The following is a 17,521-nucleotide window of genomic DNA, read 5'->3' on the forward strand; positions in this document are numbered from 1 at the left end:
TGAACTATGAATAACTTAAAGCAGAACAAACGTAAATAAGTATGTTGTTTATTTCGTTAGAAAAGAACCTATTAGAATTATCTAAATTAATAAATAATAACCTATGCTATTTTAAATTGGAATAGAAACCTTATGTCCTTATCTTTATTTTGCAGTTTTTTTGTTGTTACACACTGTATAAACCATATTAGGTCTATGATGGATACTATTTTTATTTTTATTTTTTTATCAAAGTTTTTTACTTAACATGTCATTTTATTATGCTTATTATTATAATATTAATTATTTTGTTATTAGTTAATTATTAATGTTATTATTATTATTATTATTATTTTATATAAGCCATATAAGGTTTATGGTTACTATAATTTTTATTTTTATGTAATTTATCACATATCAGGGTGTGTATATAATACTATACTATTAATAAAAAGATTATTATTCTGCAATATTATGTTAATCATTTTGTTATTTATAATAGATAAACTATATTATTTAACTTAATATACAACATTTGTCTTGTTTCATTTACCTTTATATTTCAAATATAAATATCATGATATGAAAATATCAAGTGTCTACAGTCGTTTGGTTTTTAGTTGCAGGTTACATAAAAAAAAATCGATTCTTTTAAAAATCGTATATGCGTTAAAATTACCATTTTTTTCACTTTTTTTACTATTCAAGATGCTTTCAAAATTTACAAAGAATTTTCAATTTTGATCTCTTAAAAATATCAAATAAATTAACTATTTCTAACAGAAGATATGCTGAACTTAAAAATCAAAACTTTTTTCATACTGTAAATGTGAAAGACAGATAGAAGAAAAACATAATTATAAATATAATGCATTGTTTCACTCCACTCGGAATTTAAAAATGATAAATTAAAAAAATTCTCCGGCATGATCGAAACAAGATAATAATCTCAACACGCTGACCGTCAACTACCGCTCAACGTCCCATTTTATCAAAGATCGCTTACCGGTGAATGTCATAATGGGAAATTTTCTGCCGGAACCTTTTTTTAAGTACGAGTATGTAACTAATTTCGGACTAATTTCTAACTGTACTAAAATTTGGTCTTCTGTTTCTAAAATGTTTACCCCCTCACTGATCATAAAAAACAAAATCCGAGTTTCTCATTAATCTGGTTGCTAAAGTAAAATCTAGTGAAAATCAATTATTGCAGTTTCAAGTGTTTCAACTGTTAAAAAGTTATTTAATTTTTAAATTTCTCATTTTGTATTTAATTTGAATTACATTTCCAAAAGGAAAATTATGAACGTCAAAATATTATGTGAACTTTTCGTATATAAATATAAATATATACGACACATAGCCATATTATCAAGACCAAATACAGGCAAAGATCGTTCAGTTTCGTGGAGACGGCCAATATGACAGCGGGTGGCCATATATTGTTGTGAAAACGTATAGGCATGCATTGCTGTAAAACTTACGTTTTGGGTGGTCTCCGGTTCTTGGAAACAACAATCATTTGAAATACACAATTGAGCTCACAGGGCACAAAATTATACAATGAATGTATTGTCTGTTGAACGGAGACTTACTGGTCGACCAGCTGTCATTCCAGGAGGTTATTTTTAAGAGCCTCAATCAATATTTAATACTGTTTACAATAAAAATAAAAATGATATATAGTATACAAATTTGGCACAGGTTTTTATTTTGCACCTTCGTTGAAATGCGTTTTATTTTTGATATTATTGAATATTTTTTTATTTTTAAACCATGCATATTTGCACCATATAAACCGTTCTTTTAACGATTCTCAATTACCTATATTATAGTATATAGTTCCACCGAGGCACTAAATCATATAGATATAATAACAGTAAATATTTAGTATTTGATAAAACAACTATTATTATACGGCTATATAACATTTAATAGGTAGTAGTAACACTGCATTAAATATTAATATTTACACAAAATAGGTTCAATGTATTCAAATACACACTACCCATATATAATGGAAAATGTATGTCTTTTAATAATTTTATCTAAATATATGGTCAATGAGATTTGAAGCGAAACACCGAGAATTTAAAATAACAGCGCAAGCCATTTATAGTAGACAAAATATTTGTTACACGTTGACTCTAAAAAACCAATTAAAAGTTGCTCATCAGTTTTCACAAAATGTCACTAATCATTATTCTTCAAAATGGTTCAGTGTGGGGAAAGTGGTACAGTATCCTGAAGAATTAAAACAAAATTTAGTAATAAGTTTAAAAATTACATGTATCAATGGTTCACAATTTGTTTCATGGATTGAAATAAAAGGTACACGTTACACTACCTAAAATATGTGTCTTGTACTCGATTTCTCAAATTTATCTGTGTTTAGACTTTTAAAATATATTTGTATCTTACCTAATCTCATTCCTATAGCCATATGTGATATGTTCAACACTATTTGTTTTGATGAACATTACCAATCATATGTTGTAGAAAAATCCACAACTGTTACTTCTATTGGATTCAAAGAATTAATAAATTATAGCCCAACTTTTTGTTATGTTCAACAGAATGGCTCATGCCACATACCATTGAAATAATAATAGTTATTTTCATTTTTTTTCTACATACCCTTTTAAGAACATATTGTTTAAACATATGCATTTTATATGAAGTTATATTTTGAACATATTAAATAATAAAATATATTAAGTACATATTACAATATAATATAATATTTAATACATATATTATTCATGTATTTTGATCTTTGGATCCATTCCGGATTCCCTAGTAAATATCATTCAATTTAATATTTTAGCAACTGCAATGTTTGTTCTTGGTGTTAACGTTTGGTATACTCGATACAAAAAAAAAAAAACAAACAAATTTACCTAATAAAAAAACAATTAGAACATTTTACTCTCCTAATAAGAATAAATTCACCAAAGACTTTTAAAATCAACTAACATCTTAAGGAAAAAAAATAAATGTACACAAATAAAAAAAGGAGTATTACAAAATCATTAAACCAAATGAAAAGTATATTAACTGAAAAAATTCTTAATGAATTGTTGATGAAATCAAATATTTCCCCGGGTCAGTGTGAAATGGTAAAAAAAAATTATATGCAGCATCTAAAGTCAAAAATCCTAAGAACAGACGTTACAATGAAAATTGGATGCTTTTATGCTTGTTATTTCAGATAAGGTAAACGCAATAACATTCATTTAAATTTTAAATGAAACATAATGATCATCCATCAATGCCAACTTTCTTACAATTGTATCGTATGCTTTCTGTGTATTCTATGATTAAACCACCAAAAACTGGTAATTGCAGCATTCTAGAAGGTATAAAAATGTATATTCGATTTAAATTGTTTTATATTACACTACCTAATTTCTGTTCAACTCACTATTTTTACTTTAGAAAATGTTCCAATAATCACCTTAAGTGATTTAAAAAATATTGTTAATAATGAGAGTAATATAGTCTAAAGAAATGAAAAGATTTTTAAACTCAAACAAAAGCTAAATAATATTATTGAAGAAGACTGCTGGACTTTTGATGATATATTTACTGAACACAGTTACAGTAATATAGATTATTCAGTGTTTAAATGTATAGTTTACTTTTTAGCCGGGAAATTATTAAAAAAAGCATAACAAATACAACTTATAGTAGTTTATAAGACTTTATAGTTTATTGATATCTAAAAATTATAATGTATTAATTCAACAGATATATTACAAAAAAAATATTTAAAAAAACAAAATGTGAAAAGTGCATAAATTCTTTAAAAACAGAGTATGGGAAATCAAATAATCAAGCTGCAGATTTGGTTAACTTAAAAACAAGAGGATTTTTAACTCACCCAAACAATACTTTGTACAAAATCCAGCGCGACGGTAGTGGCGCGAAGCTAAGTAAAAAAAAAAGCGAAGCGGTCACTAGCGTAGTATATTACACGAGCCAGAGTTTGCCCATTGAATGTGTGTAAATTTGCCCGTTTTCTTTAGCCAGGGCTACAGACCTAATGAATGAACGGATTGGTCTGTTTGTGGTATCAATAGGTCGGGCATGATTTGTAGATTATACCTTTGTCATTTTCGAAAAAATTGGTTGAATAATAACGAATATATTAGCAAAAAAATCAAGTATTTTTGAAGCAAAAAGATATTGTGCTTGACCGTTTTTAGTTATTACGTTTCACGCAGCAGCGCACGAGACCGTATTACCCCCTCTATTCCGTATACATTTTCGTCGCGGTCGTATACTGGGCAGCGGTTGCGACTTGCGGACTTGCGGTTCCCGCCGTTGCCCGCGTCTTTGCTTATCGTATTCGTAATTTCTGTTATCGACATTCATCATGAAAAAATTAAAAATTTTTAATTAAATTTATTTTGTCATGACATTCATATGTTTGGCGACGTTCGATGTAGATGCGTATAGCCGCCGCGCCGGTAGAAAAACTACGTAGGCCATACTACCAGCTATACTACTATATTATTTATTTATATTATAATTTGTGATTCTTTATTTCTAAAATGGTTTCTAAAACATATAAACAGTTACAAAAAAGGAGAAATTATTGAGAAAAAAAAAACGGCAAATACAATGTGTATGGATGAATGTTTAATAAAGATAATAGATAAATGGCTACGATGTAATTACACTGCAATACATTTTGAACGATGGCCTCGAGGGGGTAAAAATGTACATATTATAATAATGGAAAAAAAATGCAATCAGCGTATGGAAGCAGCAGGCTCGGGACGGCAATCGTGCCGGCCGATTGTGATAAGGTCAGGAAACCTTTGAAGTTTACAATGTGTCTCATACTTATACTCGCGATTTTGACGGCCGTCTTATTGGTCGTTAGTTACGTGTATAATCATTTCAAAAAAATCGATCCGAAAAATGAAGACGATATGAACAAAAAGAAAAAATTAATTAATATAGGGATGTACGGTTGTATATTTACTAGTTTAGCCACCGTAGCCGCGGCTTTGTACGCCATACCGAACGTGAACAAAGCCATGACGAAATAACAAGGTATGATCACAATTTTGTGATACGCATCATATCCCTATTAACAGAAATAGGAGTGGGAGTTATCCTCGGCTTTTCATTGGTCCTTGGTATTACGCTTATAAAACATGTGGCCCTGGCCCTCTATGATAACTATTAACTAGCATTTGAAAAAAAAATAATAATTATATTATGCATAAACACAGTAAAGTAAATAATTATTTTTAGTATTATTATTATACTATTTTAATGTTAATTTAAATGTTTTAATTAAAAAACTATCAGGTTATACCGTCAGGTTATTATAAAAACTATACTCCCGCACGAACCAAGAAGTAGTATTTATATTGAGATTAACTTTTATGATTTTCAAATGGTTATCTTCCTAAGTAACTGATCAACTATGGATTACAACTAGTCATGCAAAACACAAAAGCAAATATAAAATATAATATTGGTTATTATAGTCACAGAAGAAATACATTTATTATATTTTGAAGATTTAATTATTTACCTTTGATACGAACAAGAATCATTATATTCTTCTGCAAGAACTTCTACCCCAAAATTTGTATCAGATTCCAACCTATCAAAAAGACTAATTTTACAACTTTTTTTTACTTTAATTGCTGGTTCAATACTGAAAAAAAAATGTTTAAATGTATTATAAAAATAGAAAATAATTAATTTGTTTAATTTTTTAAACAAAATAACAGCACATTGGTTTATTGATACCTGGTTGGTTCATCAGCTAGATTTGTAACTAAAAATGATCCAGACGGTGTACAAATTTTTGGTGATTGTTGAACTGGACTATTTTTACCATGCATACTTGTTTCAAGACATTCACGATTACTATAGTAAGCAAATAACATTTTTTTATTTGTATTAAACCAACTTCAATATCAGAAATAGATGGGACTTTAACCTTAATGGTACTGCATCAGGTTTTAGTTTTCTGCCACGGATGGGTGTGTAATTTAACATGTTTTGTGCCCTTGTTTTGTTCTCGTATGAACTAGGTGGAAAATGTAATGAACATACTGCAGCTAAAATTAAACTCGTCAAACATTGAATTATTATTTATAAACTAGTAACTAGTAAACTAACTTATTATGTCTTACTGATTTATTACAGAGTATTTTAAATATTATAGCGTTAATAGATTCATTTTTTTATTGGTTTGCTTGTTTATATAATTATATGTATTGTTATTACATACCTGTTTCAAAATTAATATTCACAGTTTCCTTTGAACCTTTTTGAATTTGTTCAAACCATTGAGCCCTCATATGTGAGTCTTTAGGAAATCTATAAATGTGAACTTTAGTATTGCTACTTTTTATTTTTTTACTGCCACTATAGCAACCAATAAATGCACAAACTGGCATAGTGAAAAAGCCAAGAACAACAATTTATAAACAAACACACTAACAGGAAAAAATGAAAATGTACCAAATACAGTATAATGTATAAAAAAAAAATATTTTAATATTTTATTATTAATATAACACAATGCATTATACAATCAAAAACTCATAAAAGGCGCGTAAAGTATAAGCCAATCAAATGACGAGGATTACTCCCACCCTATTCTGCGTAGACTGAACGAAATTCAGTTTGTTGTGATCATACCTTGTTATTTCGTCATGAACAAAGCCATTTCGTGCCCGGCCGTGTGATTTGATGACGTCCTCGGATTTTTTTTATATATATATATATAAGTTATATTTCTTTCAACACTGGATTCATAAGATCAGTGACCGTCGACTCGTCTACATGTTTTATTTCATAATTTTTTCGTCATAACCTACAACAATGGACGGTTCGTCGTCCTACGAACGAGAGAGTACATTACGGGTTCAAATATCTCGCGACGTTTTCGATAGGGTGAACCGCCTGATAACCGATATTAAATCGGACCCGAACGACATCGTTGCCGACAGTTGTGTCTGTGTACCCGAAGTGCCCGATGTTTTTTGTAAATCTTGTTCTGAGACACGCGATCAGACCTATAACGTGGAAGAGACGGTAATACTTTTTTTCGACAACGACGCGCGGTTAGCGTCGAGAATGTATCAAATCAAAAAAATCAACACACGCGAACACGTGGCCGTACTTTTTGACGGTAAATTTTATCCGATAATACGTACGCGAGCGGTCGAAACCATGTTACCGTTACCCACTTGCGTGCAATCGTTGTCGAAAGTTATAAAAAGTTTATATCGTATAGTCGTCACACCACTGGTGGTGCCGCCGCACAACGTACGTCTATCGTACAACAAGGAAGAAGACGAAAACGGTGTTTTTGATAATATAGCGTGTGAGGTGGAATATGATTTGGATGCCGATTACGGTACGGTCGTCGGTCTTGAAAACAAAATGCTAACGGAATATATAAAAATTTTTAAATGTGCGACATTTCCAATAGACACGCAAAATTTAAACGACCTGTTCGCCTGCGTCGTGCCGAAAGTACAGATGTGGTCATGTTTCGATCCGAGTAAAAAATATCGCTGGGCATACAAATGGAACGGCGTGAAGGCCAAATTCATGGTGAACGGTGACGTCGCGTTTTTGTGGCCCGACGCCGACGCCGTACACACTAGGAAATATCAAGGAGATTTGAGTATGTTGTATTCGGTAAATTTTCAAGTAGAACTCATGGTCGACTGCATTGTCATGATTCACGCTATATGTGTATCTTTTTTCGACACCATATACGTGATCGAGCCGTACACCAGTGTCGCTTTTTTGTATACGACCAATGTTGCGGGACAATTATGGCGAACCCAATGTACGCGTACAAGGTTTAGGCGGTGAATATTTACCGTTATTAGTGCAGGAATTTTTTGACGCCCCCAAACCCAAGACGTTCGATGACACTAAATTCGATGGTTTCATTTTAATGCAAGACACGATGTTTATCAAATGGAAGCAACCGACGGTGGACGCACGGTACTTGGGTTACGGTGTGTTTCAAGTCGGTAACGGTTCTCAGACGATAACGTTTCAACTGGACGATAAGGAAGATGCCGCATCCAAGTGCGAAGTCGACAGTATTTATGAATTATCTCCGAAATTATCGATTTTACGTAAACGTATAGATAGGTTGTTATGTAGTACGTATAAAGAATACGAAATATTTGTTAAAAGTGTAAAACTCATGAGTAATAAAAAAAAATGATTAATACTGTACCGATTATGCGTTCTTATTTCGACGAAAGTGTCTTTATGGATTGTGGAGTATTTAAAAATTCTAGCAAACCTGTTTTTGTTTCAAATCGGGCCGATATGTTTTTGTTAACAGATATATTTAAAATCGACATGGTTGTCGACAAAAATTATCTTTCGGCAAACGACGCAGATTACTCTCTTAATCCCTCGAACCCATTTATTATATATCTATACTAAATGGTGTATGCATGTGTGTGTGTGGGGGGGGAGGGGTGATTCGGGGATTTTGGATTATATTTTAGCTCAGCAAAAAATTCAACCAAATGTCCGTTATTGATCAAAATGTACATAACTAACAATCTAGGTCATATTTGTGTCTAAAACTTACTCTGTAAAATATAATTCAATAAGCTCAAAACTTGCTTGTTTTGTTTCTTGAGTTATGTATTGGACTTTTTGCAGCTTTCCACTGATCAGCGTCGGTCGATCTCAATATCGCTAGGTAGTAGATGAGCGTTTAAAAATGTATAACAGGTACCTGAATGAACAACAATAAATAAAATTACACACTTTCTTCAATTTTAATCCTCTAAATAGCAGACAACATTTAATTGAACGAGTATGTTCGGTTTTTGGAGCTGTGAAAACTCTATATATGAAATCTAGTGTATCCGACTACAAACAACCAGTGATCGAACTTTTGCAGGGAGATGGAGCTCCTCTACTATTCGGAATTTTTTTTTTTTGGACAACAAAAACACTAATGCCTGAAATATTTGGGCCTGAAATTTTGATCATGTTGTCAATGGTGTATGCAATTTTACATACATGACCGAGAAATGAAGCAAATAAGTTTATATTATATACATTTAAAAATAGCAATCGAATATCAGGAGGCACTGAGGCAGATACAACATAGGTTAATTATAATATAATATTATTATTATTAATTACTATTATTATATTGATACTAATAATATTCTACGTCTAAATTGTGTCTAAAACTACAATGCAAAAATACATAATATAAATTGTTCCAAACTTGCCTAAATATATATTGAGATGAAGTATATTATGTAGGTTCCGTTGAACTGCAACGAGCGCTTATCCGTTCACCGTAATATTCTTAGTAGAACGTATGGTATGCTAAATCAAATTAAATCAAATATTAATAAATTGTAATAAAAATTTACAAAAAACACTCTTACTACGTCAAACGTTTTATTTAAATATACAACAACATGCAAATATATCAAACGAGTGTTCGAATTGGTGATATGGAGAGGACGATAATTTTGATTATGTGTTTCGACTGGGTACGTACACGATAATTAGTCGAAATTATTTTTTGATTTTCAATATAAGTAACTTTTTTGATCAGAAAGTGAATCTAGTTAGTGTCTTTAAAAGGTAAAAATTGAAAAAAAATAGTAGTTTTCGAAAACGACGTGAACCCCATAATAACACGAGTAATTAAGGAAAAACGATAATTTTTTGTTTAACTCTAAAAATATAACCATAGACACTATAATAATAAAACATTCTAACAGTTTTGAGCTATTTATAGTCATTAGAAAAAAAATTTTAATTACTGTTAATAAAAAACCTTAAAATGTCTTTAAACTTTCTTCAGAGGAAATTTAATTGCAAAACAAAAATTTTAAAGATGTGTTGACACGATATTTTTGAAATCTGTAGGTATGCATATAAATTCATGGAAAATTGAAGTAAATAAAATAATTAAAAAATTTTTACTTAATTTTAGCATGTTATTTTATTTTTGCGCATATTTAATTACATTATCTTAAAGATATATAAAAATGTAATTTAATGTTCTTGCAATATTTAGTATATTATAAGAATGTATTTTTTTTTAGGAAATATTAACCACATAGTTGTTAATATTTTGATGCATACGTACATATTTTTAAATGCATAAATGTCCTTACTTTCTAATGCAATTTAATAAATCATATGTTTAGATTTGTATGTATAAATCTGTAATAAAGTGTTCAAAATATAGGCATAGCGGGGAATGGAGCGAATTCCCAAGAATCTGTGTAAAATAATTTAGCACTTCGAACACAGTATTTAAATTTTTGGATGAGCTCCATAACTTAATATTTTCCAATTCGAGCACTGCATGCAAATATAAAACCACAAAATCATAAAACCATACTACTATGTTATACATCTATAGTAGCAAGACAATTATATTATTATAACGCACCCTTCGCACAATGTGGCTTGTACACGATACAATGTATCATATTTCATTATTGCATAAGATACAACGTCGCCTTAATAAGAAACATTGTACCTCCAGCGTCTGGTTTGGACCTTGGATCACGCTGATTGCTCCGTGGGCGTATGACACCCACATCTTCGATATCCCATTTACCTTACCCCCACATATCAATGCTGTCCAGCGGAGCAGAGCAAACAATTCATGGACCTTGAACTGCAGAAGTTTGAGTAGTCAGCCGCCGCATCAGCGCCGTCGTAGGGCCACATGATGAGTCTGCCGAAAGGACCATCTTCGCATACGATTTTTGTAGGCAAAGTGAAGTTGATGATGGGACGATCGGTTATGGGTCGAGTAGGAGATTCTTGTGAGACATCGGAGGGAAGGAATGAGAAGATTAGGATAAGGTCAGTTGAGAGAATTTAGTGCGGGATCTAGGGAAACGTTTAACGGATAACTGGGAGCCAAAAACGAGTAGGATGTGTGTAGCGTACCATTGATGAATCTACGGAGTGCTCCAAAGATCAAACACATAATGTGACTCATAATATAACCCCGAATATGGCTCAAATTACTTATTTGAATTTATTAGTTTTCATATTTTTTTAAATACAATTTAAGTGTATCATATCCTTATGGTAATATATATATCCTAGATATGACCTATACATCAGTACCAGGTACTATTATTTATCTTTTTATACTATGTACACCTAAGTTTAAATACTAACATAAGTACTAAGTAATTAGTTAAGATAATGATAACAAACTATTAATATTTATTTAATCTTGAATTACTAACCTAATTTAACTACCTAATTTAATTTTCAAAATCACGCCATTTAAGTCTAAAAATGCTAGTTGCTAGTTGCCACTCAAGAAAGTTTAATTTTATAAAATAGTATTTACAATATACACAATAAAATTAGTATGATGAGTAAATTCAATAACGTTTAAGGTTGTGTTAATGAGCAGGCACTCAGAAATGTCATGTTGACGTTTGATAACTCATGTCAAACTGATCAAAAGGATTCAGGGGAGAAGTGGCATGCTGATTAGTTACAGTGTTGTTGTCAGTGGTGACAGATTCGCCAATAATAGTATCTGAAGACCTGCCAGTTTCAACGGAGATGGCCGAAGTGGAATTAGTGGTGGCACGTGACGATGGATTCCTACAGTTTACTAATCTATCAGAAACGCTCCAGGTGGAAGTGGTATGACGATCGGTGGTGGGGGCTGTTGGAGCGCCTGGAGCGGAACGGGCGGTGGTGATCCCAGAGAAACGTACACGTGATGGTGGATTCCTGTTCACACGTGACCTGTTCTGGGAATTCGGAAAAAATCGGACAGCAGAGGGGGGCCTAATGGTGACAGGACGTGGTGGTTGATTTCTATTTATGGGACGATCCGTATCACTCTGGACGGAAGTGGCTTTCTTCGTGGTGCCAGTAGTGTCAGTGGTGTCAGTGGCGGTAGTGGCGGTAGTGGCGGTAGTGGTGGTAGTGGTGGTAGTGGTGGCAGTGGTGGTGACATGTTGTGGTCCTAGATATCCGTTTGCTGGTAGCCATTCTCGGCGGATGGATGTTATAGGTCTATTGACAAGACTACGGAGTGGTCGATTTTGATTTTCGGAGAGACGTGAATTCCCGGACAAAGTATTAGAAAATCTAGCGTCAAATATTCGAAAACCAGCGGTAGTCTCGGTGGGACTTTCTGGTGAATATTCGTTCATGTCATATTCCATAAAGCCCCAATTGGGAGTGGTGGGCCTATAGGGCCTAGGATCGGATACTGGCCGATGGGCAGTTTCAATAGGACTTGACGGTGAATTTTGATTCAAGAGATTTTCAAATAACGCACTTCGGGCGAGGCCGGTGGATTGAAAACCAAGTCCCTCCCAATCGCTTGCGCTAATACGTGCCGATCGTAGTTGTTCTTCGACGAGATGACTGGCCGTCAGGGTTATCGTTTCTCCAAGCATCTCATTGATTAGGCAGACGCACTGTACTACAGAGGACGGTCGGCCAATGATGCGGATGGCCATTTCATCAGCCATCGGGTAATCGTGGAATTGCTCTAACTCGTCTTCTATGTCAACGGACATGCTGCTCCGGAGACCGCTTAACGTCTCCACAATGCCGCCGCGTCCGTTGATCGTCGACGCCATTTCGAAATCCATCGGGTCAACCAACATCCGGGCGATTACGTTATCGCTGTCGTCCGCGAGACCGCTCAGCAACCGGAACAGCACGTCGACGAACATCATCGAAGTGGTTGCGTTCACGCATAGCAAGCGATCGGTGGTCCGCGGACCCGCCAGTTCCATCACGAGTACACCGGCACCGAATCGGGTACGCGCTGCGTTGTCGAACCCAATGTACGCGTACAAGGTTTAGGCGGTGAATATTTACCGTTATTAGTGCAGGAATTTTTTGACGCCCCCAAACCCAAGACGTTCGATGACACTAAATTCGATGGTTTCATTTTAATGCAAGACACGATGTTTATCAAATGGAAGCAACCGACGGTGGACGCACGGTACTTGGGTTACGGTGTGTTTCAAGTCGGTAACGGTTCTCAGACGATAACGTTTCAACTGGACGATAAGGAAGATGCCGCATCCAAGTGCGAAGTCGACAGTATTTATGAATTATCTCCGAAATTATCGATTTTACGTAAACGTATAGATAGGTTGTTATGTAGTACGTATAAAGAATACGAAATATTTGTTAAAAGTGTAAAACTCATGAGTAATAAAAAAAAATGATTAATACTGTACCGATTATGCGTTCTTATTTCGACGAAAGTGTCTTTATGGATTGTGGAGTATTTAAAAATTCTAGCAAACCTGTTTTTGTTTCAAATCGGGCCGATATGTTTTTGTTAACAGATATATTTAAAATCGACATGGTTGTCGACAAAAATTATCTTTCGGCAAACGACGCAGATTACTCTCTTAATCCCTCGAACCCATGTGCTAAAATAAATATTTACAGTCTAGACGGTTCACATTCACGAACTCGAGATACTTATTCACATAAACCGATAATGGTCATCGGCACTTGTGATGATATTGTAACGAAACCACTGTCGCTGGAACCCGTTAGATTTAAAAACGAAATTTTAACAGTTAATAAAACATTAACTCCTACGGAAATGGCTATCATGCTGAAGTATTATTCCATACAACACGCATACTTAAAACCTGATTCTGATATATGTATCACCACCGATCTGTATCATAACGTCGTAAGTTGTTTTTCTACCGACAAACGGCAATGGTTTGTTTTGGATGTATCCAAACAACTACAACATATAATATTTCGTAACGATATCGGTGAATTAGTATCCAATAATCAAATATTAAATATTCCGGAACACGAATTTTTAAAATCATACGAACCTGATATTATTTGATAAATTTCTCATACAAAAACTGAGCCGTCGCGGGACGTCTGGCAGATGTGAAACATCAAAAATTTTCTTTTTGTAATAATGTTGAAAATAGATGACTATGAAATAACTTCTAAATTAATGTATTATACATCAAAAGCTTATGACGGAGACATGCATTTTGGTTATCTTTAAATTTAATTATTTATAGGTGCAAATATTATCAGGGTTAAATTATTTTAACTTTAAAATGTTTGCATGGACGTAATTGTTAAAATTACGTTGTTGTATCTTATTCTTTAGTTAATAATTAAATATTAAAAAAGTATATGAATAAAAAATAATATGATAAAATTATATTTAGCATATAAATGTAAAAATATAAACATATTTATATATATTATTTAACATATAAATTTAAAATAAAACACAATATACTAACGCATATAAATAAAGCGTACAAATTACATAATATTATATATCGTAATTATCGTAAAACACATAGGTATATCGTAATTATCGTAAAACACATAGGTATATCGCAGTTAACGAAAACAACAAATGATTGTGGATCTGGATTTTATTTAATATCGAAAATTCTAACGAACTAAAAATATATCGATATCTTATAAGAATAACCTAATAACCCTATCGATATTTTTAAAAATTATGGGGGTGATAGCCGCTATATCGAATATATAATTTTTTATTTCGTTCGAATTTTTAGATATTATTTTGAAAGTATATCTGGACCTTGGGTCTAAAAGGGCCAATTTCACTATTTAACACTTTTGGATAATAAACAATTACGTTTTTTTTTAACTTCAAAAATCCATATAAATTTGAATTTTTATTGTATGCATTTTTCCTTTTGCAATCATCGTAATATAATATTATATACTACCTAATGGTATACATTTGGTTTTTTAATGTTCTTATTTAAGTATTTTTTATTGACATTGGCCCCATGAAAATCAGTATTTATAAAAAAATATGCGACATTGGCCCTAAAACCACATCTTCAATGTTTATAAAAAATATTTTTTATATCTAGCCTTTTACTTCTTAGGTTTAGTAACAATTAATCAAAACAATTGATTTTTCATTTTTATATTTATTTAATATTTATATATTAACATAATTTGTTTTAAAATAAATATAATAAATTAACACTCACTAAAATATTATATTATTAGGGTAAAAATAACTGTGTAACAGTTTATAAGATTAAAGATATTATTATTATTATTCAGCCTTGAATATTTGTTTCAGTATCACAAACTTAACACTCAAATATAAAAAAAAAAACCATATAACAAAATTAAAAACAAACTATAAAATAATATTCAAAATAACAACTTAATTTTTGTTTTTAATACAAAAAAATGCTTTTTATATCTAACCTTAATCTTTTTAGGTTCAATAACAATCAAAACAACAGAGTTTCATTTTTATATAAATTTAATTTTAATATTATATTAACATAATTTGTTTAAAGATAAAAATATATAACAAATTAATACTCACTAAAATTCACTAAGAATATTAAAGTGGTTTTCTGTGCAATGGTTTTTATAAAGATCATACATTCTACTTATAGAAAGATCTGGATTCAAAAAATACTTTTTATTAGTTTTGTTTCTAGAGTAATGACTTTCTTTGAATGGAAACATTTTAATATGATCTCTTATATTATTTTTATCTTGGTCAGATGTTTTTGGATGATTTAAATTATGTCCTCTACCATCTGTCAAACATATACCTGCACCTGTTATCTTTTTTTTTGCCATAGTAACTCTAATTTTTTTCAAGCTTATATTCAATGTGTTCATAAACATAACCTGACATACTTCAATTTGTATATTATTAATTCCTGTGAGAAAGTATTTTCTTGAAAATTGTCTTCTACTGGGTGTGGAGTTTTGTTTTATACGTTCAGTTTTTTTAGGGTACTCTTCTATATTATTTGATATGAACTGGCTTTGTCCTTCTGATTCCAACTTATAAAAATTATCAAAAATAACAAACATTTGATCTGTGTCAATTTTTTCAAAACATTTACGTTTACATGAACAAGGGGGCTTCAATGTTTTTGCTGGAACTAATTTACCTTTTGTAGTTATATAACTTTTGCCTTGCATCTTTGACGTTTTCCTTACATTTTTAGCCCAACCTTCTGGATTTCTTTTACGTTTTCTTGTCAGTAATTCATCAGCCAATTTTTTCCTACCACCACCTCTTGAATTTATGGAAAATCCTTGAGGATCAATTGGTTGTTGAATAGTTGTACCAAGTTCACCAATAAATTCTATATCTTCAACAATACTTGTATCTCTAGACACACTAGGGAAGTTCACCACTAAATTTCAAAATACCAAAATATGAAAGTGAGTAATTTAATAATGAAAAAAAAATCTAGGTATTTTATTTTCAGTACTTTAAATACTGTTTAGTATTATTCCAATAATATTTTATATTATTGAGTTTTTAGTTTATTTGTATATAATAATAGGTGCCTAGTAATAATAGTATAATATGAAATTATTCTATTATAAAATATTATTATTTCTGTAAAGCAAACATTTTAAAAGTATATACTATTAATTTACCTTCAATATCAAAACTCTCATAATTATCATTGTTGTTTTCAGGATTTAGTGTATTTATCAAGTTTTCGGGATTAATCTCAATAAAACCTAGGATATTTCAAAAAATATATATTATATACATTACTTTTAAGTATAGAAATTATGGTATAATTTTAGTGTGTTACCTACCATTATTATTTAGAATATCGTCATCACTACTTTCTTCAGACTGAATATTTTCGGTTGGTGGAATATAAAATTCATCACTAGAATAATCATAATTTACACTACCAGATTCACTTTCAGATTCGACTGTATTTTCTAGATTTAAATGTGATAGTATTATGTATAAAATATTTTAAAAAATAATATTTTTAAATATGACCAATCAACTATAATAGTACCTTTAACTGTTTTGTTGTTGCACATTGACAACAGCAGCTTCGATCTCTTACTCATTGTAATGTTTTAAAAATAAATAACTGTTTTAAAAAAATATTGAACTACGAGTACTACACATTTGATATAAACAAAAAATTGTTCGACGATGAAATGTTTACTTGTTATTAAATATAATTTTAATATTTTTTTCGTTTAATATAGAATAGAATATTGATAACACTATCAATAAACAACGTCAACATGGCCAATGATAAGACAATATTTTTATTTAATTTTATCATATAAGGGCCAAAGTACACATAAGCCTTATAGTTTTATGAATTAGATAATGACTATAAAGACTTAAATCAGATAGGTCACTATAGAAATAGAAATAATATTATTGTTTGTAACATTGGCCAATCTGTTTCTTGTAATTTTAGTGATCAAGATACGCCCTTCTAGCACAAGAAAATATACATAAAATTGTATATGTTAAGCCATTTATCTCATTTTCACCAAAAAGTGAGATTGGCCCTTTTAGACCCAAGGTCCAGATATAATGAAGAATTTTTCTCATTGTCGAACATTAAATAACAACTAGATAATTGCTTGCAAAACGCACAATCAACTGTTGTTTTCGTTAACTTCAACATACAAACCAGGCATGAAGAATGTCCACAACGCATGTTGAAACACATGTCTCGGATCTCCCGAA

At 31.4% G+C, this 17,521-nt stretch overlaps 2 protein-coding genes across 2 annotated transcripts; both read right to left on the reverse strand.

Moving 5' to 3' along the window:
* Positions 1–5,411: 5,411 nt before the first annotated feature.
* LOC149061786 (uncharacterized) lies at positions 5,412–6,410 on the reverse strand. The gene is made up of 4 exons (XM_089216916.1): positions 6,242–6,410; positions 5,948–6,068; positions 5,755–5,874; positions 5,412–5,659 (listed from the first exon to the last, which is right to left on the reverse strand). Exons 1-4 carry the CDS (start codon positions 6,408–6,410, stop codon positions 5,530–5,532), a joined length of 540 nt encoding a protein of 179 aa, XP_089073042.1. The 3' UTR covers positions 5,412–5,529.
* An 8,950-nt stretch (positions 6,411–15,360) lies between these two features.
* Positions 15,361–16,881, reverse strand: LOC149061787 (uncharacterized). The gene is made up of 4 exons (XM_089215114.1): positions 16,827–16,881; positions 16,612–16,743; positions 16,444–16,530; positions 15,361–16,193 (listed from the first exon to the last, which is right to left on the reverse strand). The coding sequence occupies exons 1-4, from the start codon at positions 16,879–16,881 to the stop codon at positions 15,361–15,363; spliced, it is 1,107 nt and encodes a 368-aa protein (XP_089071240.1).
* Positions 16,882–17,521: the final 640 nt, after the last annotated feature.

This window comes from Diuraphis noxia, unplaced genomic scaffold, assembly GCF_037042655.1.
Source record: "Diuraphis noxia isolate RWA-SAM2 unplaced genomic scaffold, SU_Dnox_SAM2 contig0001, whole genome shotgun sequence".
Classification (NCBI taxonomy): Eukaryota; Metazoa; Arthropoda; class Insecta; order Hemiptera; family Aphididae; genus Diuraphis; species Diuraphis noxia.

Coding starts and splice junctions, on each gene's coding strand:
- LOC149061786 (XM_089216916.1), bottom strand. CDS start 6,410: ATGCCAGTTTGTGCATTTATTGGTTGCTATAGTGGCAGTAAAAAAATA. Junction 5,875..5,947: donor CCTGATGCAGTACCATTAAG/GTTAAAGTCCCA, acceptor TGCTTACTATAG/TAATCGTGAATGTCTTGAAA. Junction 5,660..5,754: donor CTAGCTGATGAACCAACCAG/GTATCAATAAAC, acceptor TTTTTTTTTCAG/TATTGAACCAGCAATTAAAG.
- LOC149061787 (XM_089215114.1), bottom strand. CDS start 16,881: ATGAGTAAGAGATCGAAGCTGCTGTTGTCAATGTGCAACAACAAAACA. Junction 16,744..16,826: donor CAACAACAAAACAGTTAAAG/GTACTATTATAG, acceptor ATTTAAATCTAG/AAAATACAGTCGAATCTGAA. Junction 16,194..16,443: donor TGAGAGTTTTGATATTGAAG/GTAAATTAATAG, acceptor TTTGAAATTTAG/TGGTGAACTTCCCTAGTGTG.